The sequence below is a fragment of the Fistularia commersonii genome, chromosome 19, assembly GCF_037954325.1.
Source record: "Fistularia commersonii isolate RoL2024-O1a breed Wild chromosome 19, RoL_Fcom_v1.0, whole genome shotgun sequence".
NCBI classification, from domain to species: domain Eukaryota; kingdom Metazoa; phylum Chordata; class Actinopteri; order Syngnathiformes; family Fistulariidae; genus Fistularia; species Fistularia commersonii.
In genome coordinates, this window is record NC_141302.1 from 3,380,001 (window position 1) to 3,407,990 (window position 27,990).

General features: G+C 43.6%; 1 protein-coding gene across 4 annotated transcripts in view; it reads left to right on the forward strand.

The window, feature by feature from the left end:
• arhgap36 (Rho GTPase activating protein 36) overlaps nucleotides 1-27,990 on the forward strand; it is a 40,538-nt gene that overhangs the window by 2,761 nt on the left and 9,787 nt on the right. For 2 of the 4 annotated variants that reach the window (XM_086165930.1, XM_086165926.1), the window contains exons 2-4: nucleotides 15,759-15,915; nucleotides 18,894-18,965; nucleotides 26,552-26,865. In XM_086165930.1, the coding sequence (XP_086022056.1) occupies nucleotides 15,780-15,915; nucleotides 18,894-18,965; nucleotides 26,552-26,865 (522 nt within the window). In that variant the 5' untranslated portion in view covers nucleotides 15,759-15,779. Of the gene's footprint in view, nucleotides 1-8,233; nucleotides 10,781-15,758; nucleotides 15,916-18,893; nucleotides 18,966-26,551; nucleotides 26,866-27,990 lie in introns of those variants that run through there. The other 2 variants (XM_086165928.1, XM_086165927.1) reach the window with 2 other exon arrangements.

A 27,990-nucleotide genomic window follows, 5' to 3' on the forward strand; every position in this document is an offset into this window, starting at 1 on the left:
GAATTACTGGATGAACGAATCGTTGGTTTTGCAAGCGGGGAAGGCTACGCTGAGCTTCTGGGTGATTTGTTCAATGAGTTACAGAGTGAATTGTTCGTTTCAAAGCGGTCAAGGCCGCTCTGGGCTACTTGGTGATTCGTTTGTTGAATCACTGAGTAAGTTGTTCATTCTGCAAGCGGTCAACGCTACTTTGAGCAACTTGGTGATTCTTTTGTTGAGTTACTGAATGAGTCGTTCATTTTGCAACTACTGTGAGCTACTTGGTGATTCGTTTGTTGAATTACTGAGTGAGTTGTTTGTTTTGCAAGCGGTAAAGGCTACTCTGAGCTACTTGGTGATTCGTTTGTTGACGTACTGAATGAGTTGTTCATTTTTCAAGCGGTCAAGGCCACTCTCAGCTACTTGGTGATTTGTTTGTTGAATTACTGAATGAGTTGTTCATTTTGCAAGCGGTTAACGCTACTCTGAGCTGCTTGGTGATTCGTTTGTTGAGTTATCAAGTGAACCGTTCGTCTTGCGTGTCTAACAGTTCTAACTCGGTGATTAACTTGATGTATTCACACAAATGCATCTGGAAGAAGTTGCAGGGTTGAGCGAGCAAACGAGTTAAAGGGGACCATGAATCGCGACTCACGAGTCCGTAAAAAGAATCTCGAGTTTTGAACAATACGTTGAACCACCGATAGCCGTCAGCGGCAAACGGCGGCTAGGAAGTACCTGCGATTGTACGTTGTCCTCGGTCCTTGTCGGGACGCTCCCAAAACAGTGCAGCGTCTGCGCTGTGCGTTTGCCAGTAGGTTCATTGGCGGATACGCTGTTTAGCTCAAGCGCTAAGGTGAATTTTGACATTAATGACGGAAAATGTGCACATTCCTCCGTGTCTGAACGCTGTCCCGGTAAGACCTTCGGCGGGAAACCACTGGCTTCCCACTTCTGAAGCCCCGATTCTTTAGTCTAAATACGAATGTGAGGTGAAGGACAGGAAAGAAAACACTGGAAAACACGGACTTGACTTTTCCATTTCCACCGTGTTCCTGCACCTTCTCTTGTTCCTCAACGCCGCCTACGAGTTCATCCTCTGCGTTCGTACCCTCCTTCACGTCCACACGTGGTAACAATTGTTACCCCTCTTCGCATCAGTCATCTCCACGACACCCGTAAATCCCGGCGCCTGAAGACTTTGGCGCCGGCGTGAGGTGAATCCATCTTGATTTACGCCCCCGTGCAAGTTTCTGTTAGCCTTGGCAACCGTGCCTTCAAGTCGGGTGTCAGATATCCTGATGGATGTTGCGGCGGACGTGAGCGTTTAGCTCAGTGACTGACGAATGGGGTTTCAGAGAAGTTGTCTGTCGGTTGCCGCGTTCGCAAACTTTTAATCACAATTCATTTTTCTACTATTATCTTCTTAAACCCTTATTTGTACCTGCGAGGTCGGACAAAAGAGGCTAATAGTTTTGCTAGTCAAGCCCAGTTGCTACTTTTATTCTCGTGAGTGTGACGAAATTAGCCGACGGCGGCTCAAAAACAAAATCAAAAAGGCACAACACAACCATAGTAACTATAATAAGTTAAAAATATAAGAAAGAAATGGCTAAAAGAATAAATAGATAAATCAAAAACCCAGTAAGTATACAGGTATGCATGTATGTGCATTAATAAATCCCTTTTCCCTTTTTTTTTTGGGACACTTTTTATTATTATTTACTTATTACTTTCTACATATTTCTCTATTTATTCTTCTAGTTGTTTTATATATATACATATTTGATTTTTTTTAATGTAATTTTGATAAATTTTTATTTATATATTTTTAGTCTTATATCTCTAACCCAGAGATGCTGCTATTGTTGTGTTGTGTCCTGCTTTTTAAGGTTGTATTTGTCTGTTTTTGATTCCACTGAACCCGAGAGCTGCTATCTCTAAATTTCGTCGCATTCTGTGTGATAACAATCCAAATCCTTGAATCCTTGAAAAGCGTTCGGGGTTGTGCCGAATTCAAAGCGATGACAGCTCCGGGGTAAAAGCTGTTTTTCAATCTGTTTATTTTTGCTTTTCTTGTCCCAAAACGCCTCCCCGAGGGCAGCAGTTGAAGTCGCGTGTTATAGATGCCCTCAAGCGATGGGACAAAACGACCGATAACTTTTTAATGATCGTCCGCAGGGCCTCCCTTTCTGCTGCCGTGCTGCTGGAGAACCAGCGGCGAGATACCGGGGCTCGGGGCAAACTCCACAGGGCGGCTCCAAAAGGCTAAAAACGTCTTTGTGAGGTTGTTCTTCCAGGAAGAAGTGTTAATTGTCCAGGTACCTGGAGTCCGGGACCCCCTCCATTCCGTCTCCAATGCTGAAAATAAGCTCTACTGCCTCATCTCTTTGTGCCTTTACGCCCGGATCAAATATTACATTTCGGCCGATTCGTTTCAGACGGAGCTTTAGCTCCTACGGCGCAAATCCCCTCGCAGTCCTCGGCGTCTTTCTCAATTCGGAATATTTTAATTTGTCCAGGGAAAACGTGTCGGACCATTGGAGCCACGGCAAGAAATCTCAAGTCGGACTCTCAGCGGGTCCTGATGTTCACACGGAAGGCTGACTGATTCACCTAAATCGATCGATGGCCACATAATTCCCATGTTGTGTCGCCATTGCTGTTAAGCAATCATCCACTGGGGCACGGTGCACCTCTGACCTCCGTTTCAGACAATATCTGGTGATCACGTACATTCTAAGAAAGAGGCGGAAGCCAGTCCGGCATGTGGACGGAGAATTCTTCTCCCTTTCACTTGAGCATACCGTGCAACACCGCCCCCAAAGACCTCCGATGGTACCGCTCCATTTGCGCAAGCGCCTTAAAAATGCGCGGAGTTATGCGGGGAAATGAACGTCGAGCATGTTTAACGTCGGGCGTCAAGCCCTAACACGGCTGGCGAAGCTCTCTATACTTTGGATTAAATACCCGGAGACCTACATGGCCCTGAACATGAAGCAGCAAAGTCCAATCTCAGAAGATAAGAGCGCGCTCATTCACCCACGTCAGGGCGGATTAGAAACGATGTGCTCCGATGAAAGGCCGAGTGAGAAACGCCCAAGCGAATCCCGGATCACGCATGCGGCGTAATTAACGTCTCCACAATCAGCCCCGATGTTCCGAGGGGTTCCCACTTTGCCGGCGAACGCATTTAATCCTGCTTCCAGTGCGCAAGGGGAACATCTGTGGGGTCAGAACAAAAGAATCCGGGCGGTATGCACGGAAAATATGTCTTTCTACATCTCTTACCGCACTGCGATGGGCGACGATACTGGCAGGAAGACGGCGTCCCACTGAAAGAAACGACCTCTGCTTGATTAAATCCCAACCCTATACTTTATCTAATGCTTAAATTGTACAACCTGCCCACGAGCGCAGAGTCCCGCCAATTTCGCTATTGCTTTTTTGGGACTCGTTTCATTTCCGAAAAGACACGTTCGTTTAATCCCTCCGCCGCCCTCGTGGTTTTAAGAAGATTTGGCCCGATCTCGGTCGCTCAACATCACTGTCGCCCGTCCAAGATTGCCCTTCTTACCGTGACTTAGCGTTGTTACACAAGGAGCGGGCAACTTGTCAAAGGATGGGAGGGACTCGGGAGTGGAACTTTCCAGGAATTACAATAACGGTTAACACGCTGCATCTGGAGAAGACTTCATATTTGGACTCATGAAGAGTGCAAAGGGACCAGAATGTGTCTCGCGTCCCAGACAACAGGGCATCAAAGCGCTCGTCGGCCCTTTCCACGCTTCCTGCCAACTCCCCGGGGAGGAATCCCCGCTCACCCCGAAACATCCACCTACGTCTTTCATCCCAAGATGGATGTCGGGGTCCGGGCGGCGGGGTCAGTGCCGTCGCCATGGCGCTTCCTCTTTGGCCCCCCTGACTTTTGTGTTGCTGCGTGACACGCGCTCCCTCGAGGCTTTAGCATGATGTTATCGCCCGTCCAGCTCTTTTTTGACTGCCTTTAAAAGCGAACCGAAGGCGGAACTTTCGGGGCTGAAAACATGACCCGGCACGGGGGGGGGGGGGGGATGGGGAGGTGGAAGGAGGGTGAAATCACTCAGATGTTTCCAGAAATCCATGTTCACAAGATCGAAGGAGGACGTTAACCCGATTCGCCCGTGTGGTTTCTGGAAATGGGACGAGACGCCCCTGATTCTGGAGGTCACAACCGCCGTTCCGACGTGTAAGAACGATGCAGCTACTGTAGATTGCAGTTCTGAAGGTTCAAGTTCTTCTGTCCTGCCACTGGGGCCAGAATAGCTTGGGGTTTCCAGGGTCAAAATATGTAGCCGACAGCGGAGTCCAAACCAGCACCGGGAGGAACTAAAACAACCTCAACCCATCCAATAGTCCATGGTTTTTATTGCCACCGTGCAGAACATGAACTCTATGGCAGCTTTGGTCTCCATGTTGTCCTTGTCGACTGCCTCTTCTTCCTGTGGTTTGCTTTTCAGTGTTGCCCTTAGGGTACGCTTGTGTCCCTACCGAGGTCCGAGCCAAAAGGACTACTCCGAGTAGAATTTTAATGTCCGTAAGGGGCTCTTGTTGGAATTGTGACACCACTGGGTCTCCTGTTTTGTTGAGCCTCCTTCGGTTGTGCCAGAAAAGATGCTAAAACCTCCTCTCATGAGAAGAAAACAACAGCCACGCAACTTCGAGGGGATCCAGTTCTTTCAGCGCCGACGTTCTGCTGACCTTTCGGCCATCGTCTGGATGCGAGGCGGACTAATCAGATTTAAAGGAGAATTTTTTCAAAATGTCATTGAATGCATGCTGATGGATGCCCAAGCCACCGCGGTCAGGAGGGCTGACATGAAATTGTGATCTGATCAGGAGGGTTATCACCTCCTGACCTTTTCCAACGAAGAATGGGTCGTCTTATGTCCATGTCAAGGTTAAGATCCAACAGCTCAACTACTCCGAGAGGGTGAGGTCTGCAAAACGTTAATGGCAGGGGCGACTCCATTTGTACCGTATTTGCAGGGAGGTCAGAGGTCACAGAGCTGAAGTGAAAGAACCACATGACAGACAGTCGAGAAGATAGACTTGGTCTGAATTCTCCAATCTCATAAAGAGTCCATCACGTTCTCCGAAGAGAGAACTTCGGTTTGACTCCCTCGATGGTGAGAGCTCAATGGCGTCGTCACTGGGTGGAACTGTTTGTTGAGAGCCTGAGGGTTTTGAGGGTGAAAGTATGAAAAGATGAAGTCTAAAAATCCAGCTAACGCATCTAGCAAGGCGCACAAAGTGACGCAAATGGTGGCCGCTAACTCCTGGAAGGCGATAGCCCCAATGTTGTTCGGGGTCTGTCGCAAAAGATGACCGTACCTTTGGACAAAACTGGCCAAAGACCAGAAAATGGCGGGAGGAAGTCGATCGCGGCATCTTCGTTTCTGGTTTGCGTTTAGCGCGTGTGACGTGTGCTGCAGTGGGCGGAGCTTATGGAGACGTTCCTCCGTGCTAAGTCAACTTTCGTCATGTTGATGCTAACTGCAGATAATGAACACGCTTCTCTGTTCTTGCGTAAGGTGAGAAATGAGGATACGTAAAACCTCTTGGCCTCGGGGAAAGTTTCCTCAGATGCTGCTGACACTCTCCCTTCACTTCCTGGTAAGACTAGCTTGACCAGCTAGCTCGACTTTCTTCCAATAACCTGAATGACTCAGAACCATCATAGACCACTAGCTTGACGGCAGAGTAAAGCTACTAACGAGAAAGGTATTTCCTTGGAATTGTCAAAAAAACACCCAAACCAGCTATTAGTGGGCTAGCAATTATAAAAACACAGAAATAATAATCCCAAAAATTCTGATGCCAACAAACCACTCAGCTGATTAGAGCTGACAGACTTGTTGTTGACGTATGCTAATGAGGCTATGCTAACTCAGAGCGAAGAAAAACATTTCACGGTCTCGGCGAAAAAGGATTTTTGTGAATGCTCACCTAGTGATTCTGTGATGATGAAAGTTACATAACAAGGCCCTCCGGCAAACTGGGCAGGGCTATTCGGTTAGCATAGCACGAAAACAACGATGAATAATTTACTTTGGAGCAAAGCAGTCAACACTAACAGCTTAGTCAGTAAAAATGGAAATTGCCGCTTAAGACAAGCGCAGAATATTCATAGGAACACATTGCCAGCTGTAACCAGTGCTCCGATGGCGCGTCCGCCCGCGGCGCCCGCAGGGCCTTTCCGGCTAAGTGCATGGCGGTTCAGGCGTAGCAGAGCGACCGCCGCACGCATGAGGGGACACCGGAAGGTACAGGAAGTAAACGCCGCCGGAATCCCGTTTGAATCTGCGAGCTGCAAAAAGCTCCGCGCTGCACCTTGAACACACCGCCACTTTATTTACACGACTAAATAAACAAGGTTAGCTTCCTAGCATCGCCGCTTCGCTAGCCGGCGCTGATTCACAAAGGCAAAAGGTTTGCAGAAATAGCGATAAACAAATCACCGCAAGAACGTCAGAGTGAACCCACAACAAAGATGGCGGCGGCGGCGATGATGATGACGGGTGTGGACGCAAACGTCCTGTTTAGAGAAGCGAGACGGAGACCGAGAGAAGGGGCTTGTTATCGCTATCCTGGGAGCGATCTTGTTTCCTCTCTCCGGGTCGGCATTTCCTCCGAGCTGTTCGCAATTCCTCGGAGAAAGGCGCCAGGGGAGAGGCGCCGTGGCGGGGAGGAGATCGCAAATTTGGCGGTTCGGTTCAGAAAAAGGACACTCAAAGTGCGGTGCATATTTCAGTGCACTAATGTGCATTTCAGGACTAACGTAAAACACATGCAAATATACCCACTCACTCACACACACACACGCACACACACACACACACACACACACATCACAACTTGTTCCCCACGATGACTCCACCTCCCAGAATCAGACTTAATTAATGAAACCTCGTCTGATAATAACAATAACACTGACATAGATAACAACAACAATAACAATGAAAAACAAAAATAAAGTGAAATGAAAAAATTTAAAAAAATGAAGTAAATTATGAAATAAAAATTAGAAATAAATAAAAAGAAAAAAAATTAAATTAATAAAAAAAAAAAAATAAATGATTATGCTAACAATATTATTATTAGTGATAATAAAAATAATAATAATAAAAATATTGATAATAATCATGTATCCCCCACCATTAAGAACAAAGCACCTCGGACCAACTTGTCACAACTGTGACAGCAGAATCTGTTGTCCCGACGTCATTCCAGAGTCCAGGACTGCAATCACTATTTATCACAACCGCAGTGCACGTCTGGACTTTGGAATGAATGAGACGCTCGCACGCTTTAGTAAACACAGGAATAAACAGCAGCGCGCGGTTAGCCGTTGTTTACCGGCTGCATTAACCAATGTTAACTGACGCTCCCGCAGATTTATAAAGTAAAGATGGCCGCCGGGCCACAAAGAGTCCCGAACTCCACGTGATGCGTGGCTGAGAGAGTGCATGGTTGCACGTCTTGGCGTGAGGAATGACTGAAAAACCAGTATTTCTATCGTACGCGCGTGGAATTAAAATCCAGGAGCGTTTTTTTCCATTAACCGACGCCGCTCTTTGACAACGCCCGACCCCGATGCTCCGTCACGGAGAAAACGTTTCCACAAACGCCGCAAGTGCCTGTGTATCCCTGGGTACTCTTAATTGCTGCCCCAGGTGTGTTTTCACTCATATGTGTGTGTGTGTGTGTGTGTGTGTGTTTAACAATAATAGCCCTTTTATCCCTCTGCACAAATCTGGCCTTGACTTTAAATGCTTTCTCTCTGGCTGGCTGTTTGCTTCTAACCTTATTTCTAAAATCAGCGGATCAATTGTTTACAGGAAGATAATCTGAACCCCCGACACCTGAAATAGGAAATATATTATCAATAAGTTGCTATGTAAAACTAACATGGGATTAAGGAATTATTGCCATTTGGAGTCTCAATGTCTGAAATTATAGGTGATAAACTAATCAAAAAACATTGAAAAAATTATAAATATTAATATAAATATAGATATTATTAAGGTTATTATCATTATGATTACTATTACTACTAAAAAAAGTATTTAAATTGAAATATGGTCCAATCTGCTCTGGTCTGTCTGAGCAGTAGCTATTACCTCATGCTGACTCTAGGTGGCGGCGTATTCAATGAAATCACAGCTGGTCATCTGTGTTGGTCACTGTGTGTGTGTGTGTGTGTGTGTGTGTGTGTTTGTGCATGTGTCACCCATCCTGTTTTTTTTTTTTTTTTTACGCAGACAGGCCGAGTCAGCAGACGAGCGCATCGGCGAGAGATTTGCGAAACCGGCAAACCGTGACCTTCGGCCGCGGAAATGTATGGTGGCATTTACAGGAAGTTGGAAGGATCAAAGATGACTAGGCTCACCAACACACACACACACACACACACACACACACACACACACACACATATGCACCGGGCTATGATATCCATGAGATCAATGGAAAAAGGGAAGGTGGAAGTCAAAAGGTGAGGTGTGTTTCTCTTGTTATAAGCACATTTCCACGTTATGCAACAAGCTGATTGTTCTCGTGGAAACCGGCGTTTCCTTTTTTCTTTTTTTATATCGAGGCATTGACGGCGCAGAAAAAGGCAGGATTTGTCTTTTTTTTTTTATAAAACCCGTCTGTAGCCGCGGCGCGGAGTCGTATATAAAATGCAAGGGTGGTGATAATGGAGCGTCCGCTCATCAGATCGGCCATATTTGTAGTCTCAGCAGGGCACGTGGACTACAAAACTAAGTCTTCGCAGATATACGCCAGTGGCGGTCATAGGGGGCGACCGCAGAGAGCCACATTAGCATAATGGTTGCCATCAAGGGGCCATATTTAACGGTAACAGTATAAATATCACTAAATGTAACCGAATGTAATGTAAAATCTATAAGATACATTGCAGGTAATGTAGTTTATGGTCAATCCACGCCACATAAAATGACCCGGCGTGCCACATTTGGCCCGCGGGCCCGGAGTTTGACACATGACGATCAATACGATCGACAGGTACGATCGGAGGGGCTCGTTTTCCCTCCCGCTGCCGCCGAAAGGGGCCGCAGTCGGGAGACCATGTGACCTGGAAAAACTACAGTAATGGAGCATTTATAAGATCAATGCTATTAGTTCCAGTCTGGAGCCCCGCGGCCCCCCTTCCTGGTTACTCAGCCCCTGGAAGTGGAATTCGGTGCTGCTAATTCTACCTAGAAAAAAAAAAAAAAAACCCCTCCCGAGAGTTCCCGAAAGTATCTGTTTTTTTTTTTTCGTCTTTTTTTTTATTAATAAAACAATGTTGCTCACGGCGATGACCCAGAATCGGCTGCCGAAATGAGCCGGTTACGTTTTTAGTAAATCTCCCCCTTGATATTGGCTCCAGAAACAACCCCGGCGAGGGGGGAGGGAGAGCTCGGCGTTATTTTAATTTATCCATTTTTTTAAATTTTTTTATTTTTCACCGCTCGCTGCTGGTTGGGCGCGCTATTCGGTTTGTTTCCAAAGGGGAGGTCAAAGGTCGGCGGCTCATGCGGACTCCGGACGTCACGGCGGGAGCGATGAGAGACATTTTCCAGGGCTGTTTTGACGCCACACACACACACACACACACACACACATACACACACACAGCTATTGTTAAGTCACTGATTAATACTGGGTGACTAACCACTCATCATTTCACCTTATCATGCATCATTTTGTTACATAATCTCACATTACGGGTTGAAAATACAATAAAAACGTGGGTTCCGGGTTTACAGACGCCCACGATGTCGCGATTTGACGCTTTTGCCGACAGAAGCGGCGCTCGGCCGATCCGACCCCGACGCCCACCGGCTTTCAATGTGCCGTAAAGAGCGCAAATTTTGTTTTTCGGACAGGAGAGGAGAAAGGGGAGGAGAGAGGAGAGACAAGACGCCCCATGCAGAGTTTAGATTGTCTTCTAATCCCTCGGGGGATTTTTTTTTCCTCCCGCTGTCTTAAGTTTCTCCCGCTCGTCTGCTACGCCGGGTGTTTACTTTCTGCTCGCCCGTCCTTTTTATAGAGCTTTTATCCAGCCGTTTTAATCTCCCTCTCTCTCACTTTCTACTTCCTCCTTCCTCCCTTCTCCTCCTCGGGCCTCCACCGAAATGTGACGGGAGGTGGACATCTGATATTAGTTGTTTTGGCAGGTGTTAGCAAAGAGGAGGCGAACCGCAGCCCAGAATCGGTCGATTTTGAGCTCGAGGAAAGCGCTTGGACACGATCGGACGCTTTGAAAGATGCCGCTGCGCCCCCTGGTGGTCACTTTGGGGATTACAGCTAGATTTCCCGCAAACGTCCCTTTTTTTTTTTTTTTACATTTTACTGTCCCGTCCTGCTTCCTCTCACGCCGTGGTCTTCCCATCCACCCCTCTCTCTTTCTTCCCGGCAACCCCATCACTTTCCCCCAATTCTCAACCTCTTCCTGCCCTCCCGTTTTCCCTTTTTCTGCTCCCCCGTCGCTCAAGTGTTTACATTTTCCAGCTCCTGGAAGTCGATGCGCGGCGCGCTCCTCCTCCTCCCTTGATCCAACTCGCCTCTCTGCCCTCCCCGTTGCTCCCTCCTTCCTTCCCTCCCTCTTCCTCTCCCTCCTCCTCACCCTCTCGTCTCTGCCTCACTCGCTCGCTCCATCCCAGATGCACTAGTGCTCCGATTCGGTCTGGATAACCGGCCGAGCGGCAACTGCGGGGGATTTTACTTGTGAGGACAAGATACCCCAAGCCAGGTATAAAATGTGTGTGTATGTGTGTGTGTGTGCATGAACATTGAGCAGGGTTGTGTGATATTTATGATCACAGCTGACTTCCCAGTTGTCCTCCTTAAAGTTCAAGTGTGTGTGTGTGTGTTTGGAGAGTGTGACATCCATGCTAAATGCAGAGAGGCGTTGGTTGTGGGATAAGATGAAATTGTAATATTTAAAAAACTTTACAACAATGTCTCCACGGTGATTTGGAGGTTACAGGGGTGTGTGTGTGTGTGTGTGTGTGTCCCACCAGAGGGGTTGCAATGACTCATGGTTGGTTGGAATTGTGGAAATCTTTCTTTTTTTTTTTTTCTTTTTTTTTTGGCGGTGCAAGAAGCCTAGAAAGCCTGCAGACCCGCGGGATCGCTGTCAGCCGAAATCAGGCCGGCGCAAAACATTTGGAAACACCAGCGACTTTGTCATCTGGAGCATACGGACCAGCGAAACAAGTGCGGCCTGATTTTCGGTGTTTTAATACACACACACACACACACCCACGCACACACTCATCCATATACATGTAAACAAACATTTGGCAAACCCCCACTAATCCAATTCTATTTGTATTCGTCTACTGACCTAACTTTGAATTCCAGACAGCGGAGGTAGCGCGATCCCCGAATTGCATGCGTGTGTGCGCGCGCGCGCATGTGTGTGTGTGTGTGTGTGTGTGTCCGAGCGTACAATCCACTTTAGTCAGGGGTGACACAATAGGTCCGCTGTGTCGACGCAAGACCTGTTTCCGAAGCTGAGCCACGATTCTTGAGCGCTGCCAGGAGGCCTTTTAGACCTGGCTGTCTGTTTACGCACACAGTGTGTGTGTGTGTGTGTGTGTGTGTGCGTCTTGGAGTGAATAAGCGAGGGCTTTAGCATACTAATTCGCAGCAGTGCCAGCAGAGATGGGCCCTAATGAGACCAGCCGTTCTTCTCAATCGTGTTAATGAAAACAAAACACGGAGATAATGTTCCCAAATTAATGAACGCCGCGGAGCTGCCGAGGAAATTGGGCGCATTTCCCGTTTTTTTTTTTTTTTTTTAGTTCCAGGCGGAGTGTGTGTGTGTTTTGGTGAATCAAACCCTTGACGTTCGCGACATTAAGGTGCCTATATGTTTTTCCCATTCTTACCATTGTTTACTTTACATAAGTGCTGCCAGATGGGCGTCCTGACGCAGAGAAGCGGCACACAAGTGATTTATTTTTAGTCAACGACACAGTTGGGAGGGAAGGTACGACTCCGGACTCGTATTGTAGGTTGCCAGCGAGGCGGCAAAGCCCCCGGGGGGCTGGGGGAGGAAAAGACGGAGGAAACGGCGAAAGAAAAAGGAGAACTTTTACGAGGAAAGGTGGTTTGGGTGACGGGAAGTGAAGCGTCGGCCGGGCGTGCGTCATTTTGGGGTTCAGGCGTCGCGTAACACGTACAGCTCAGACTGCAAGAGATAGTAGCCACGCGGCTAGTATTTGTGCACAAGAGCGAGTGAATTCTGCAGTGGAAGACACGACAATTCTGGAGCCAGTGTTAGCAGCTAGCTTGCTAATCAAGGTAGCTGCTAATTCCCTGAAGAGAAGTATTCACGTCACATGGTGCACTGCTACATGCCGATGACGGACAGCCAGCTGTTGTGGAACATGTAAACAATCACGGCTATTTTTGTATGAATGCATATATAATTTAAATTTTTTGAAGGTTTTCACACAAGAAAAGCATTCTTATTTGTCTCAATACAACAAAAAGCTTCTTTTGTCACCGTGAACATCATATTCTGTTATACTTTTGAGAAAAGTACTTTTTTAATATAACCTCTAATGCCATATTGTGATACTGGTCTGTTTCTGTTCATAGTGGCTGCGATACAGTCCCGTACTAGTGGCAGTGCTATGCTAACATGATGCTAATTTGCTACTCTGGTCCTGTTTTCAGTCCTGGCTAGGATTAGGGACACGCTACACAACCGTTGCCGAGGTTACCGACACCGAGAAGATTTGGAGTTCAAGCTAACCAGCAGATTACTTTACCAATTCTGTTCCTTCCATAACCTGTTTGGCTATCCTCCATCTTTGTTGTGATATCCCTGCCAGTTCCCGTTGTCTTCCGACGTTACTTCCTGTATCCCGCCTCCTCTTTTTCGTTGGCTGTCGGCGTGTCGGGGATGGGTGTTTGATTGACAGCGTCTGAGGTTGTGTCAGGTCTGCTCCCATCGCACGCTAACAGATTTAGCATCGTCTGGCCACGCCTGCTTTCCCCCGGCTAGCGCCGACTGACCTTAGAGTTTGAGTCACACACGTTGAATTTTCTCATAAAACATGTATAAACAAACACACACACACACACACACACACACACACACACACACACACACAACAGGCAGAGGAAAACATACAAGATGGTGTATAGGTTACAGCGGCAACATGAGTCATGGAACTTAGCCTGCATGTTAGCTTTTATCCCGGGGGCCGCGGCCCTTTCGGATAACAAAACAAACTTCCCACATACTTTTTTCCGGCCGAACCCCGTGGATTCTACAACTTGAGAAAGTCTTGATCCCCACGACCGACCCCCGGGGGTCTGCGACTGTTTACATTTAGCAAATTTCCCTCCGTTGCGCTAAAGGAAGCCGTTGTAATAGCGCGCACACACACACACAGTCATATATAATGAGCTAACCATATCACTGCCGCTCCTCGATTGACCGGCCGAACCTCATTTGCGATCCAATCAATCTGATTTATCGCATTTAACAGTGACAGTGTGCAGGACGCCTCCGGAGCGCCGGCGAGATTGAACCCAGAACTCCACGCCGTCGCCCGTGACTCATTGCCCTGTTTTATTAAATTCCGTTGCGCCGAAGGATCGATCATTGAAAGAAAACGGCGTTATCACGCCGCCTCCTCGTCCGTAACTTCCCTCATAAATGATATATATTTGTTTTGTTCTCTGGTAATAAAAGAAGGAGATGGCACGCGGGAGATGCTATCGGTGTGGATAATTGTTCGGCCCTGTCGGCTGATTGGCTGGCCGTTTGGCGAGCGGCGCCTCATCACATGATCGCGACGCACATATCACGAACGCATTCCTGGTCTGACGGGGGAAAACCCTCTCTTTATTTACGAACAGGCTTACAAGCTTTTCTTCCTGATAGCGCTTAGAGTTAGCACTTGGCTAGCCGCTAGTTTTGCTGCTGGGCTAACACCTTAAGACTTTGAAGCTCACATCTCAAGAGTAGTTCTTAGACTTTTCTGTTTCAGCTTAAAGATTGTGAATCTTACATCAAGAGACGGCGAACGTTTTGAAAAGACTCGTGGAAAACTACAACTCGATTCTTTTCCTGTCATCCAATGTTTTTCCACGGTGCTGGTACCAGGTTTCCTGTTTCCGGTTTCATTGGAGCTCATCTATTGGTTGTTGATTCAGTCTTTACGGCGATGTAACACAAAGACTTGTGATAATACCAAACATGTTTGATGTTGTCGGAAGCCCAGAATCTTGGCAAAGACTGAGCTAGCTTACAGCTTACAATTAGCCACCGCCGCTACGACTCTAAGGTCTCCTTGGTACCGTGACGTCAAAGCATGACGGTGGCCTCCATCTTTTCTCGAGTCCCCAGCGCGCCCTCCATGATTGTCTTACTTATGAATTAAAAAGCTATTATTGAATAATTTCAGCGATTAGCATGTAGCTATTAGCGCTACTGTTATTATGTACCAGGAGATCCTTTGTGCATGTCCCTCCTAACCTTCCTATCTCGAGTTCTCGATCCTCCTTGTTGCCTCCCGGTCGAGGCGGAAGGCAGGAAGTTTTCCTTCACCAGCAAAAGGCAGTTGTTTGATCGCCACCAAGTGTTTGCTCATAGGGGGACGTTGCGTTTCTGTAGATCTTCTCATGGTCCAGACCTTCTCCTGGCAGGTCCGGGAGACCATCGAGACACCGGAGACGCGATTTATTTTGGAATTGGATTTTTGGAATTTCAGCTGGTAGATAAAACAAAGTCAAAATAAAAGAATAGCAACATGAACAGGAAGCGGTTTCCAGTATCTAAATCAAATATTTGGGTTTTTCAGAGACACAGATAAAGGTCGGTTTTGTCCAATGAAAGCAGCCCGCTGTTAAATCCGTCTCGCTCCAAGAAGGGATCGAAGTTATGAGTTCATACGCTCATCATTTAGATGTTTACTGGAAGAAATAAAAAGGCCTTAAATGGTAAATCAGTCAAACAGCCCGAGGTGGTGTCTTTGCTACGGCTGCGCGGTGGTGACTCACGCTTTCTTTACAAGACCGCCACAGAGCGCGAGTAAACAAAGGAGTAGCGGCGTGCGTTTGTGTGTGTGTGTGTGTGTGTGTGCACGCGCAGAAGTACAGTAAATGCTACATTTGGGGGAGGCTAGCGGCTGACTCACTCACACTCCTGCCACCGCAGTGGTTCATCGGCAAACCCCGGCGGTAAATTTCAGGAAGTTCCCACGTGGTGTTGACGTGTGACGCGGCGGCGGCGGTGGGAGCGGCGAGGTCATGGAGGGGTCATGAAGTGGAGGGGGGGGGGGGTGACCATGTGACACGGTAGCTAATCAGAGAAGGTGTGACGGATCAACAAGTAACAGCAGGCGGGACTCGGAAGTATGTAAACCAGCTCCTACTGGGGTCGTCCAGTAAATGCTTGTTTTGGGTTCATAGACTTGTTGGACTTTCGGAAGTTCCCGACTAACAACACCGTGCTTTTGGTAGCCACTCGCAAAATTGTCTATTTGCTATCGTACGTCAGTGGTACCCGCCTCCTGGCCTGGAGACCGTTGACCCATTGGAGAAGACGAGGAATTTTGGGGGGGCGGGTCACCTGAGCCTGCTGACCAGAAGGTCACGAGAAGATGAGCCTCTTGCGAGCCTCTTGGGTTAGCATACCCACTAGTTCCTTCAGGGACTTGACAAGAAGGTGACGACAAGTGGGGGTTCTTTTCTCTTCTCGGCAGGGGGACCACACGTGGACCACAATGTTGGGCCAGAGTGTACGTCTGCAGCCGGTGCCCATCCAGAGCCTGTCGGAGCTGGAGCGAGCTCGCCTGCAGGAGGTGGCCTTGTACCACCTGGAGGAACGAGATCTGGACTTCAAGATCAGCATCCCCAGAGGTACGGGAACGCGTCTTCCACTTTCACGCACGCTATCCTTGTTAGCTCCTGCAGACGTAGCCATGAGGGATGCCAAAGAGTTCCCGCATGATTTGTCAAGGGGGGTCCGCGTGTCTCGCCATCTTGGAGACCGCTGATGGGATTAGGAATTCACTTGGGCGTTCCGGAAAACGCTTCCGCGCAAACCGAGACTTGGGATTATCGCTAAAGAATGTTATAAATTGGCGGCCGTCTGCCTCGATCGCCCGACCAGTGAAGGGAAACCTGGAGGTCACACAACTTAGAGGCCGATGCAAACAAACACAGATCGCCGCGGTCGCCTCTGTATATGTGTGTGTGTGTGTGTGTGTGTGTGTGTGTGTGAGATCTGCCAGCAGCCTCTCTCCAGTGGGACCAGTCGGTATGTAAGCAGCTTTTCTCAGACACTGCTGCTCTCTCCCATACTGCGCTCCTCTCTCAGGATTATTAACCTCCGACCTCCTCAACTCTCAGCTCCAGCTCCATCCAGACTTCCACTCCAACCGCATCGTCACATCAGTGGCCCGGTTTTATTTTATTATTATTATTATTGTTATTATCTTTATCCCCGGCGGGACAGAGGGTTCTAGAGTCGGCAAGAACAGCTCCTCTCTTGTATTTTTTCCCCAATCTTTCCCAAAGTGTGAGCCAAAGCCCATTTTTATATATAAAGCCCCTATTTTGAACGGATTCGTCTCTTCGGGAAATTCGCGTGGGTGTTTTTTTTTAAAATAAATCCATCATTTATTTGCATTGTGTTTTTTTTTTAGCGTTACTCACCATGACTAGCGCCGGGTCAAAACAGAAGTTTATCCATCCTGTCCAGTTTGATTTAAGATCTGTTTGTTTTACGACGAGTAAAAATACAAATTTAATGAATAGCCGTTATCTGCCAGGGATGGAAAGGAAGAAGCAGTGAAATCCTTTTTTTTTCTCCCGCTTTGTATCGACTCACTTTCTATAATTGCTTCTTTTCGATGTTAGCATCAGAGCTTCTCTGCGTCTGTATTTGTCCCGGCTGGATCTCATCAAGTCCAATCCTCTGTTATTAAAACCTTCTCCGTGAAGTGAAGAAACTTGCTTTGTGGAAGTGGCAGTCAGATGTATTAACACATATATGGCCAATTTTATAACAACTTATAACCTGTTAAAAACCTGTCACTAATTTAAAGCTGTTTTTTTTTTTTTAAATAAAAAAAAAGTCACATTCCTCTGTATAAAGTATACAGTTGTTAAATTTCATACATATTTAACCTGGCTATAATCTGTTATAACATGGTGGCTTGTCTTTTTTTTTTTTTATTTATTATATGTATATTCCTCGAAATCTAATTTGAAGTTCAGATCTATCTATCTATCTATCTATCTATCTATCTATCTATCTATCTATCTATCTATCTATCTATCTATCTATTATATTAAATAATAATAATAATAATAATAGTCCAGGGATGAAAAGGAAGGCATTACAATTTATATATTTTTTTTAATATCTATACATACATACATACATACATACATAATACAATAATGATTAATAATAATTAATAATAATTAAATAATAATAATTATTATTTATTTTATTTTTGTTGTTGTTATTATCATCATTATCATTATCTTTACCACTACTAATAACTACTAAAAACAAAATAATAAAAGTATTAATAACGGTCATAATTACATTACTATTATTATTTACAATTATTAACAGAATTTTTTTCTTTCAAATAATCAAAAATAACAAAATCTAAAAATCAGACAAAAAAAAAAATTGTGTTTTTTAGATGCTTTTCTCTCTGAGTCGAAAATATAATAAAATAGCTCCTGTTGTGGGTGGAATCATCTCGAGGGATCCACAAAATAAAAGTTTTGTTTTTTCACACTCTCGTACCATTGGGGGTGAACCCTGGTTAATGCCGGTTAAATTACATGAAGGCGGAGGAACGATTACAAAATACGGGACTACCGCGGGCGGATATGAAAGAGATCAATCTCAAACAATCAATAATTGAAATTTAGCAGCACACTTTCTTGTACAATCCAGAGCATAGGAGTGTTGGGCCTGGAGATTTTCCTCCTGCTCCTCAAACCCGTCCATCTGGGACATTCCGCTCCAGCTGCCCCGATGAAAGGTGATCAATCCGGTCCGGTGGTTTTCATCAGAAGTGCCGCCAGCGGCGAGTAATCACGAAATAAAAAAAAAAAAAAACCCAACCGCGGTTAAATGACCAAATCTATTGTGCTTGGACCGATTCCCCCCCCCGACTCCGTCCCGGTGTGTCATCGCGGCGGCTCGGGAAGCGTTACGTAACCGCACGTGTGCAACCCGCGGAGGGGCAGCTACGGGAGATTAGCCTTAGCGCGCTCCGTGGGAGGGGCCTCGGAGTAAACTCTCATTTCCTGCCGTCGTGGGAGTTCGACCCTCGTTCGCCGTCTTCTGGGAACGCGGCTCGTTCCTTGACGGCTTGGCTGGAATCGCCGGTTTCTAAACGCCGGGGTTGAAACCGACAGACGATGGCGGGGATTGAAACTCGTAAAACCGAAAGCATTCCGGCATGAAAACACACACTTCCTTGGGTGTGGGTTCACACTCTTGGACTATCCCGGCTGGCGTCGGGCGATCGATGGACCAATCACGGGACCACATATAGAGACGTCCAACCATTCGCTCACTCTGCGTCAACGGAGATCGTCAATGAACCTCCTGCATGTTTCCGAACTGCGGGAGGAATCTCAGTGTGTGACGATAACATAAGCGAGTAGCCACAGTTGTAAACAAGTAGCTCTGTGAACACACACACACACACACACACACACACTAGTCCTCGGGCTTTGTCTCAGTGGGGAAGTGCATAGTGACATAGTGCATTGTTTTCTTAGCAGTGAAGTACCTCAATCAGATGTTGAAAGCAAAGCGTGACGTAACCGTTCTTTGTGTTTTTGTTGTTTTTCTTTCTCAGCAGAAATACACAAACGGAGAAAGTCCCTGCGCAGGAAGTTCGACTCTTTTTCCAAGGAGAAGAAAGAGCGAGGTGAGTTTAGCGCGAGCGGAAAACTCAGCGAGCCTTTTGGCTGTTTGGTTTTTCGTGACACATCTGCTTACGTCTGCATCTTCCGACGGAAATACGCGTTCCATCTATTTTTTTTCCACCAATCCCGACGCAGAATGGGTCCGGAAGGACACGCAAAAGCTGACGACGTATTTCTGGATTCGCTTATATCAAGTGGAAAACAAGTCAAGTCGGAGGGCGGCCTTTTGCCTCGACCAGCCGGGGTAGAAAAGAGACTTATTGCAGTAAATTATTTCAAAAGTGCATTTCCATTTGAAGCCAAAATCCAAACATCGGCGGGAAACGTATCTGTGAGCCATTGCGCTGTGTTTGTTTAAGCTGCTCTTTGGCCATGCCGTGCATTGTTTACATCCGCTCTCTCGAGAAAATCTGACTTCTGATAGTTCTCCCAAGCTAGGTAGCGCTAATGATTCCATGCTAATAGCTAACATGAAACAATAATAGCTGTAATATCCACAAAAGAAACAACAATGGCGGATGCCTGGCGAGAAGCATGTGCCTCCTCGTCTTCTCGCCCGCCCTCTGCTCCCATTATAATCCCCGATCATCTGCCAAGAGTGACCCCGAACACACATAAAGAGATGTTCTCTATTCCCAGGTGCTTATCACCGTGAGATGCAGCCGGCGCACGTGCACGTGCGCACACACACACACACACACACTTACACGCATGGAGATCTTTAAATCCCACCCGCCTGCCGCATTGAACACACAGAGACTTAGCCCAAGCTAACCCTGCTAATCAAAACACAGAACATCGGGGACCTGGCCGCGCTCCTGCTGGCTCGGCCTGCTCGCTAGCGTGGGTGTGACGGCGCGGTCTGCGGACGCCATGGCAATGGCGGCGCAGGGGGGGCGGACCGAGGAGCGCGCAGAGGGTTCCTGCTAACCGGGTCGGCTGCGAAAGATAACTCAGATTACTAGCCGACATAAAGATCGCAGCGGTCCCTTAACCTAGAGGTCTCCAACACCCGGGTCGCGGACCGGTACCGGTCCCTGGATCAATCGGAACCGGGCCGCCCGAGAAATAATCAATTATTTCCGTTGGATTTCTTATTGAGTCTGAACAATCTTTATTTTGAAAAATCTTTTTATTTTGAAAAATGACCGGAATCTCTCTGTTAGGTCTCGGTCACTTGGGCCCACAAGCTAGCCCACTAGCTAGCGAAATGTCGGACGTAAAGTTGCCTAAACTTCCAAGAAAAAGAAAGATTTTAACAGACATTACCAGGAGTTCTACTTGAAATGTGGATTTATTGTAAAAGGTGGCAATGAAGCCTTCATCGTACTCATGCTATGTTATTGGCGCAATGTTACGAGGGAGCTGCTAATAAAGTTGCATACGAGTGCACAGTGGATTCATGTTTATCATTATAGTCTCAATATAAACGCAATATTTCTCCATTTAAAAATAACAGAAAACAAATATATTGGCCCCCCCAATAAAAAAAAAAAACCCTCAAAAATTAGAATACTAATAGAGAAAAAGAAGGGTATTATTAATATAAGGGACATTATTGCACGATTTTTCTTTCTATCTATGTAAGAGATAGGAACAGGAGACGAGGTATCTCTCTGTATCGACTACCAAGCGTCCGAGGGATGCGTACTCCAGTTGGCGCGAACCATGCAAATGTCGAAATTTGATTTTCTCGCTCTCGTATTTCTATCATGATACTTTTTCCCCTGTTACAAGAATAAAACTTGCTTGAATCGCGCTTGGAATCTTAAAAAACGCGTACATAAAGCGATTCATATCTTCAAAGGCCACAGTACAAATATGAGCTAATGCTAACATTTACAAAAAAAAAACTGGTGATATAATTATTGCTGTGGATCTGTTGATGAATAGTTGATACGTTACTTATTTTACGGCTGTACTAATACAGGATATATACTGTACTGATATAGAATTTTTTTGGACTTCAATTCTCCCCCTGGAGCGCCGCTCACCATCAGCTGCTTGATTGACAGATTCTCAAACAAAATAAATCAGCAAAAAGAGGGCCATTTGTTTTGTTGATAGAGCCGGCTGTCAATCATCTTGCAAAGGACTCGCCTCCAGGCGTAAAACAGACAAAGCAGCGATCCTGCGCCAATATTCTATTGACATTTGAAAATCAACAGTCTCGCCAAGTGAGGTTTTATTTACAAGAGACGGGGACTGATAATAGCATCAGCGCTAAGAGCTACATGCTGGTAGCTGAGATGATACAATGATAGTCAGAGAAGAAATAACAATGAAGAAATAACAATGGGGAGTGCGCTTAGTAGTTACTTGGAATATTCAATGTTTGACTTTTGGAAATTTGATGCTGGCACGGAGATGATATAAAGACAAAAGACTTCAGTGTTCCCTTATGTTACGAATTTTATTCGTTCCGGAAGTGGGTTTGTATGTTTGTTTTTTTCGGTTCTTAAATGAATTTTCCTCATTTCAAATAACAGAAAACAAATGAATTCATTCCAGCCAGCCGGGGTAGAAAGAGAGAGGGTCTAATAATAACAGTAGGGCTAACAGCTACATGCTAACAGCTGAAAAAGATAGCTTTAATCTTCGCAAACAACAACGGGGATATCATGTAGTTGTGAACTCAAATTCCGTTGAGCGTACTTCCCACGTGCACGCCGCCGTGCCAGCGCTTCATTCATCCCTTCATTCAGACCGAGGGCCTCGGCTGAGCGGCCCCGGCGCCGCCGCTAAATCCCACCTATTTAAACTAGCAAAACACCTGAGGTGCAATCAGCTAACGCTGTCGTTGCTGACCCAAGACGCCGCTGCCAACAGACGTCAGGGCCGCGAGGACGGCCAAGACGAGCCATTAAATGCGGCTCTGCGCTTGATGTGTTTTCAACGGAGCCTCCTTCCTGTTAGCGTCTTGTTTTGGTTTCTACACAACGGTGATTGTTGAGCGTCAGATTTCCAGATGTCCTTTCAGGACCGTATATTTCCCTCGCGACCTGCACGTGAACCGCGTCGTGTCACCGCGATTTGGAAATGCCGTGAAATACTTTCAATTCGGTTGAAGGCCGGCTGCAGAAACCATTAGCGCCTGCGAGGCTAATAGATGCTGACGTTAGCAAACGAAAAAATGCTGTGATTCTCGGATGGAACGGAAATTCCCGTTGAGAGAATGGGGTTGTTTTTCAGAATATCCCGCCTTTTTATTAGCCATCTGCCGCCGGCAGGGTCATGAATGATGCATCCACGCTGCAGCCGCCACCGCTACCGCTACCGCTACCGCTACCGTTTAAGCACAGCTACTCTTCACACATGACCCTGGAGTTATTTCAAGCTGAGTCAATCCCATATCTCTAAGTCTTGGTCGGGAACCCTGCCAGTCTACCTTGGCTGTCTGACACACCGGGTACATCCGTGCATGTGAGCGTGCACGCAGGAATAGACGCTAACTAGCCTCCTGCTTCACGCGTTGACAGACGTAAAAGGGTCGTCGGTCCAATTGCGTTCAAGAACGCAAAGCGGTAATAATAATAATAAAAGCAAATAATGTTATTTCCCCTGCAACCGATGTAAAACACAGAAATCCAGATTCTCGTGGAACTTACACACACACACACACACACACACACACAGACATACATCGTCTGTATTCCAAATGCGCTAATGTTGTAAAAAAAAAAAAAAAGATTAATTTCAATCCAATGCGGAATCTCATCTGTAATGTGATGTTGTTCGGATCCGGCGCAGGAGAGCAGGAAGGTCTTGATCGAATTACTTTTTAAAAATAAAAACCGTCCCGCGTGTAGATTTATGTGTTTTTAAACACTTTCCGCCCGACGCAGGGGTTCTAACGATAAAATACTGCCGATTTGAAAGACGCAAGGGGTATTTTTTAATTCTTGCAACTTCGTAAATCTCGAATGTTTTCGGCGTAGTTGTGATTTATCCTCCGGTCCGGTAGCCTCCCCCCGCCATGTCTGAGAATTTCCCCACAACGTTTTTGATTTAATTTGTTTCCGACACTTACATTTTTGCAGATATCCCCCGGAGGATCGTCTCCGACCAAACATCGTATATCTATAAATTCTATTTCATCACATTTGAGTTACGAGCTGCGTTCGCTTTTACTTCCCGGCAAGAAGGAAGCTGAATTACACAATAATTTGGCAGTTGTATTGCTCCTCCTCCTGTTTTTTTTCTTAAAAAGTTGCTTAATGCTCTTGATACTTGTGATTAAAAAGATAAATGCATCAATGCACTGAAGCTCAATAAATGCAAATTAAAGTGAGAACTGAATCCACCATTTGACAAAAATCACATGAATATGAAGCCCTTTCCGTTAAAAGCCTATATGCTACATAAGAAATTTTAACGGGACAGGAATTAAGAGACTGGAAATAAAATTTAAAAAAAATTATGTTTCGAAACAGAGAAAAAACAAACAAAAATAGAAAAAAAAAACATTTACGCTCTGTTTCCTTTTATCTCTTTATTTTGTTTGAGTTATATAAAATAAAATGAAATCAAAATAGAAATAAAAAGACATAACAAAACAGAACAGACCAAAATTATTTTATATAAAATGTAAATATAATAGGTATATAAATCTAATTTGATTAAATTAATTATAAAACAGAGATAAAACAAACGAAAATAGAAAAAAAAACATTATGTTCTGTTTCTTTTATCTTTTTATTTTGTTTGAGTTATATAAAATAAAACAAAATCAAAATATGAATAAAAAGATAAAACAAAACAGAACAGAACAAAATAATTCTACATAACATATAAATATAATAGTTATGTAAATCAAATTTAATAAAATTAATTATAAAACAGAAGAAAACCCAATTAAAGAACTAAAATGAAAATAATTTTGCATTGTTCTGTTTCATTTTATCTTTTTATTTTGTTTGAGTTCTATGAAATATAATGAGATCAAAATATAAATAAAAAGATTAAACAAAAGAGAACAGAACAAAATAATTCAATATAACATATAAATATAATAGTTATGTAAATTAAATGTAATAAAATTAATTATAAAACAGAAGAAAACCCAATAAAAGAACTAAAATAAAAATAATTCTGCATTGTTCTGTTTCGTTTTATCTTTTTATTTTGTTTGAGTTCTATGAAATATAATGAGATCAAAATATAAATAAAAAGATTAAACAAAACAGAACAGCACAAAATTAATTTATATGAAATGAAAATATGATATAAATTAACTCCCTAGAAGAGCAAACACGGGTAAATTATGATTCACTTACAGGTCGACGGACTTTGACATTTAGAGATTCCACAGGATTAAAATCTACTTATTTTTACCACAAGCAAATTTTTTTCTCTTTCCTCCTTTTCTTCCTCTCAATGTCCTTAAATATACCTCCATGAACTGTTTTTTTTTTTTTTTTACAACTTCTCACCGCTCGACGTCTGCTTTGCGGCTGCGGCCGCTAACAGGATTACCCGTTTCTTACTTGCCCGCTCAATCCACGCCTTAATGCCGCTCGTCTTCCTGGAGCCATAATCTCCACGCCGAGGGAACCGCGAGGTCCAAGACGCTCCTTCATCGCTTCCTCTCCGATCGCTCCCAGTGGCAGCCAGTCCTCCGTTAAACATGGCGGCTCCGCAGGTTCATCCATTCACAGATTTCTCCTTGACACTTTTACCTCGGATGATCAAACATTTATCTCGCAGTTTTATAATCTGTGTCTGGACAGACCCTGATTGTTATGTGAATGGTTATATGTCTCTATGTGCGGCCCTGTGATGGATCGAACCCCCCGACCTTGACTGCAGGACGAGAATCAGAATCAGAAAAAAACTTTATTTGTCTCCGGGGGGGCAATTGGGGTGCACATGGGGTAGCGGCTTCAAATTGTGAACATCAAAAAAATGCAGTTTGTTGATAAAATGAAAATATCAATATGCTCCTTAATAGTGCAGCATGAGCGGCGGAAGATGGGTGGATGGATGGAAAATAAAAATAAAAATAAAAATAAAAATAAAAATAAAAATAAAAATAAAAATAAAAATAAAAATAAAAATAAAAATAAACACCAAAAATTAAGATATATAAAAACATCAAAAAACAAAAATATACATACTAATATACATAAAATATGAAATTAAAAATGTACACAGTTATAAAATACAGAGTAATATACATAAAAATATATAAAATTAGAAGTATACACACTAATATACATACGAAATAAAAATAAAAATAAAAATAAATGAATATATAAAAATATGCATGTAAAAATTAAAATATATGTATAAAATTAAAATATATGAAAGTATATAAAAACAAAAATATATAAATATCAATATGCTCCTCAATAGTGTAGTATGAGCGGCGGAAGATGGGTGGACGGATGGATGGAAAATAAAAATAAAAATGAAAATATTTAAATATATAAAAATATATACCTAAAAATTAAGATGATAAAAATATAAAAAAACAAAAATATACATACTAATATGCATAAAATATAAAATTAAAAATGTACAAAGTTAAAAATACATAGTGTGTATACTTCTAATTTTATATATTTTTACGTATATTACTAAGAGCTCCACTGAACGCCACAGGAGGTCTTTCCTACCTGAGGCTATCAGACTTTTTAATTCCTCTTTTCTCAGCCGCAGGGAATCTTCAATCTTTGTAGTTACTGCTAACAGTTAAATGATTCATATTTCATTATATTTCTTATTCATCCTCCTTTCTACTATCATGTATTACTGTTATGTTTTTTACTTGAAACTCTGGCACAACAATTTCCTTCGGGATTAATAAAGTTGTTCTCATCTCATCTCATCTCATCTCATAATATACATACAAACTAAAAATTAAAAATAAATAAATAAATAAAAATATACATGTAAAAATTAAAATATATGAAAGTATATAAAAACAAAAATATACATACTAATATACATGAAATACAAAATTAACTATGTACAAAATTAAAAACTATATAGTAATATACATAAAAATATATATAAAATTAAAAATATACATAGTAGTATACATAAAAATAAAAATAAAAATTAAGATATATAGAAATATAAAAAAATAAAAAATATACATACTAATGTACATAAAATATAAAATAAAAAATGTACAAAGTTATAAAATACATAGTAATATACATAAAAATATATAAAATTAGAAGTATACACACAAATATACATACAAAATAAAAATAAAAATAAATATATAAAAATATACATGTAAAAATTAAAATAAACATGTAAAATTAAAATATATGAAAGTATATAAAAATAAAAATATACATACTAATATACATGAAATACAAAATTAACTATGTACAAAATTAAAAAATATGTAGTAATATACATAAAAATATACATAAAATTAAAAATATACAGTATACATAAACAATAAAAATAAAAATAAAAATAAAAATAAATTACTTTACATGGAATAGAAAATTAATGCAGGAGTCTTTACGATCTGCAAATTTCAACAATGAGCCAGATGTTTTCTGCTGTTCGGTCAAACAAGCGGTTCGGCCTCCAATCTCCGTCCAACCCGTCCTCTCGTTTCTCGCAGAGTCGGCCCCGAAGGCGTTCGGCATCCCGCTCTCCCAGGTCATCGCCAACGACCGGGCCTACAAGCGGCAGCAGGACGCCCTGAAGGAGAGCAGGCGCGACTGCTTGGATCTGGAAGCCAGCGTGCTGCGCTTCAGGGCCGAGAAGCGTCAGCTGTTCAACGGCAACAAACCCCTGGTCTGCTCCTCCTCCATCATGGAGGGCGTCCCCAGCTCCCCTCCCATAAACTCGGTGGCGCCGGCGCCGACGTTCGAGGTGCAGAGCAAACCGCTGTCGCCCAAGTTTATGGACAACAGCGGGCGAGGACAGAGACGGGTGAGCGCACCGAGCCGAGCGTCGGACGTGTTTTTTATGCATTAGGATCCTCCACCTGGAAAAAAAAAAAAGATTGCTTCCGACTAGCGGGCGCGGAAACGTTCCTTCGGCTCGTCGGGAAAACCTGAAAATGTCATCTGCCCCTCGTCCCCCGATGTAAAAAATAATCCGCTGGCTGAGGTTTGCACGTCCGACCGAGGCGCTCGTATTAAAAACACACTGTTCTGCGGCACGGAAAAGACCCGACTGCAACTCCACGACGTCCGGCGTGGCATAGTTATATTTGAAGTTCACCCTGAGGTCACACTCCGATGGTGAATGCCTTTGTGGATTTACAAAGAAATAAACATGGAGAGATGTTCACGGTCGACATTTAATACGTCAAAATTGAATCGAACTGCAACGCTTGGTTTTAAAATCTGTGAAATCATGATTTCATTGCGTACGCCTTTTCTTATATTCCGGCATCATATTCAGCTTTAATTTAACTCAGTTTGGTTTTGTTTAATTTATTTTAGTTACGTTTATTTTGTTTATGTGATTTATTTTTATGTTTTCAATTTTATTTTATTATTTATATTTATTTATTTTTATCTTTTGTTTTATTTTATTCTATTTTATGAAACATGCCTAATTTTTTATTCAATCTCATTTTATTTTATTCTATTTCATTGTATTTCTTTTTATTCAACTTAACTTTGTTTTGTTCTGCTTTGTTTTTATCATGTTTTTACTTAAATGTATCTTATTTTATTCAACTTTATTTTGGTTTGATATGACTTATTATTCTTTTATTCTTATTTTATCTTCTTTCCTTTAATTTTATTTTGTTTGTTTTATAGTCTTCTTGTTTTATTTTATTTTATTTTATTTTATTTTATTTTATTTTATTTTATTTTATTTTATTTTATTTCCGTTCAGTTAAATCCGCTCTCACACTCTTTAATCTCCACCCACTGATCTGGATGAGGCTCAAGTCAGAGACAAACACAAGCTCTCCCATTGTAATGAATATCCTCATGAAATCCTTTTAAAATGAAAAATTTCTAAAGGGGCGTCAGTAAAAGCCCTAATAACCACAATTCAAAAACACATGTGAACCTGAACGCTTCCTTTTGAAACCAC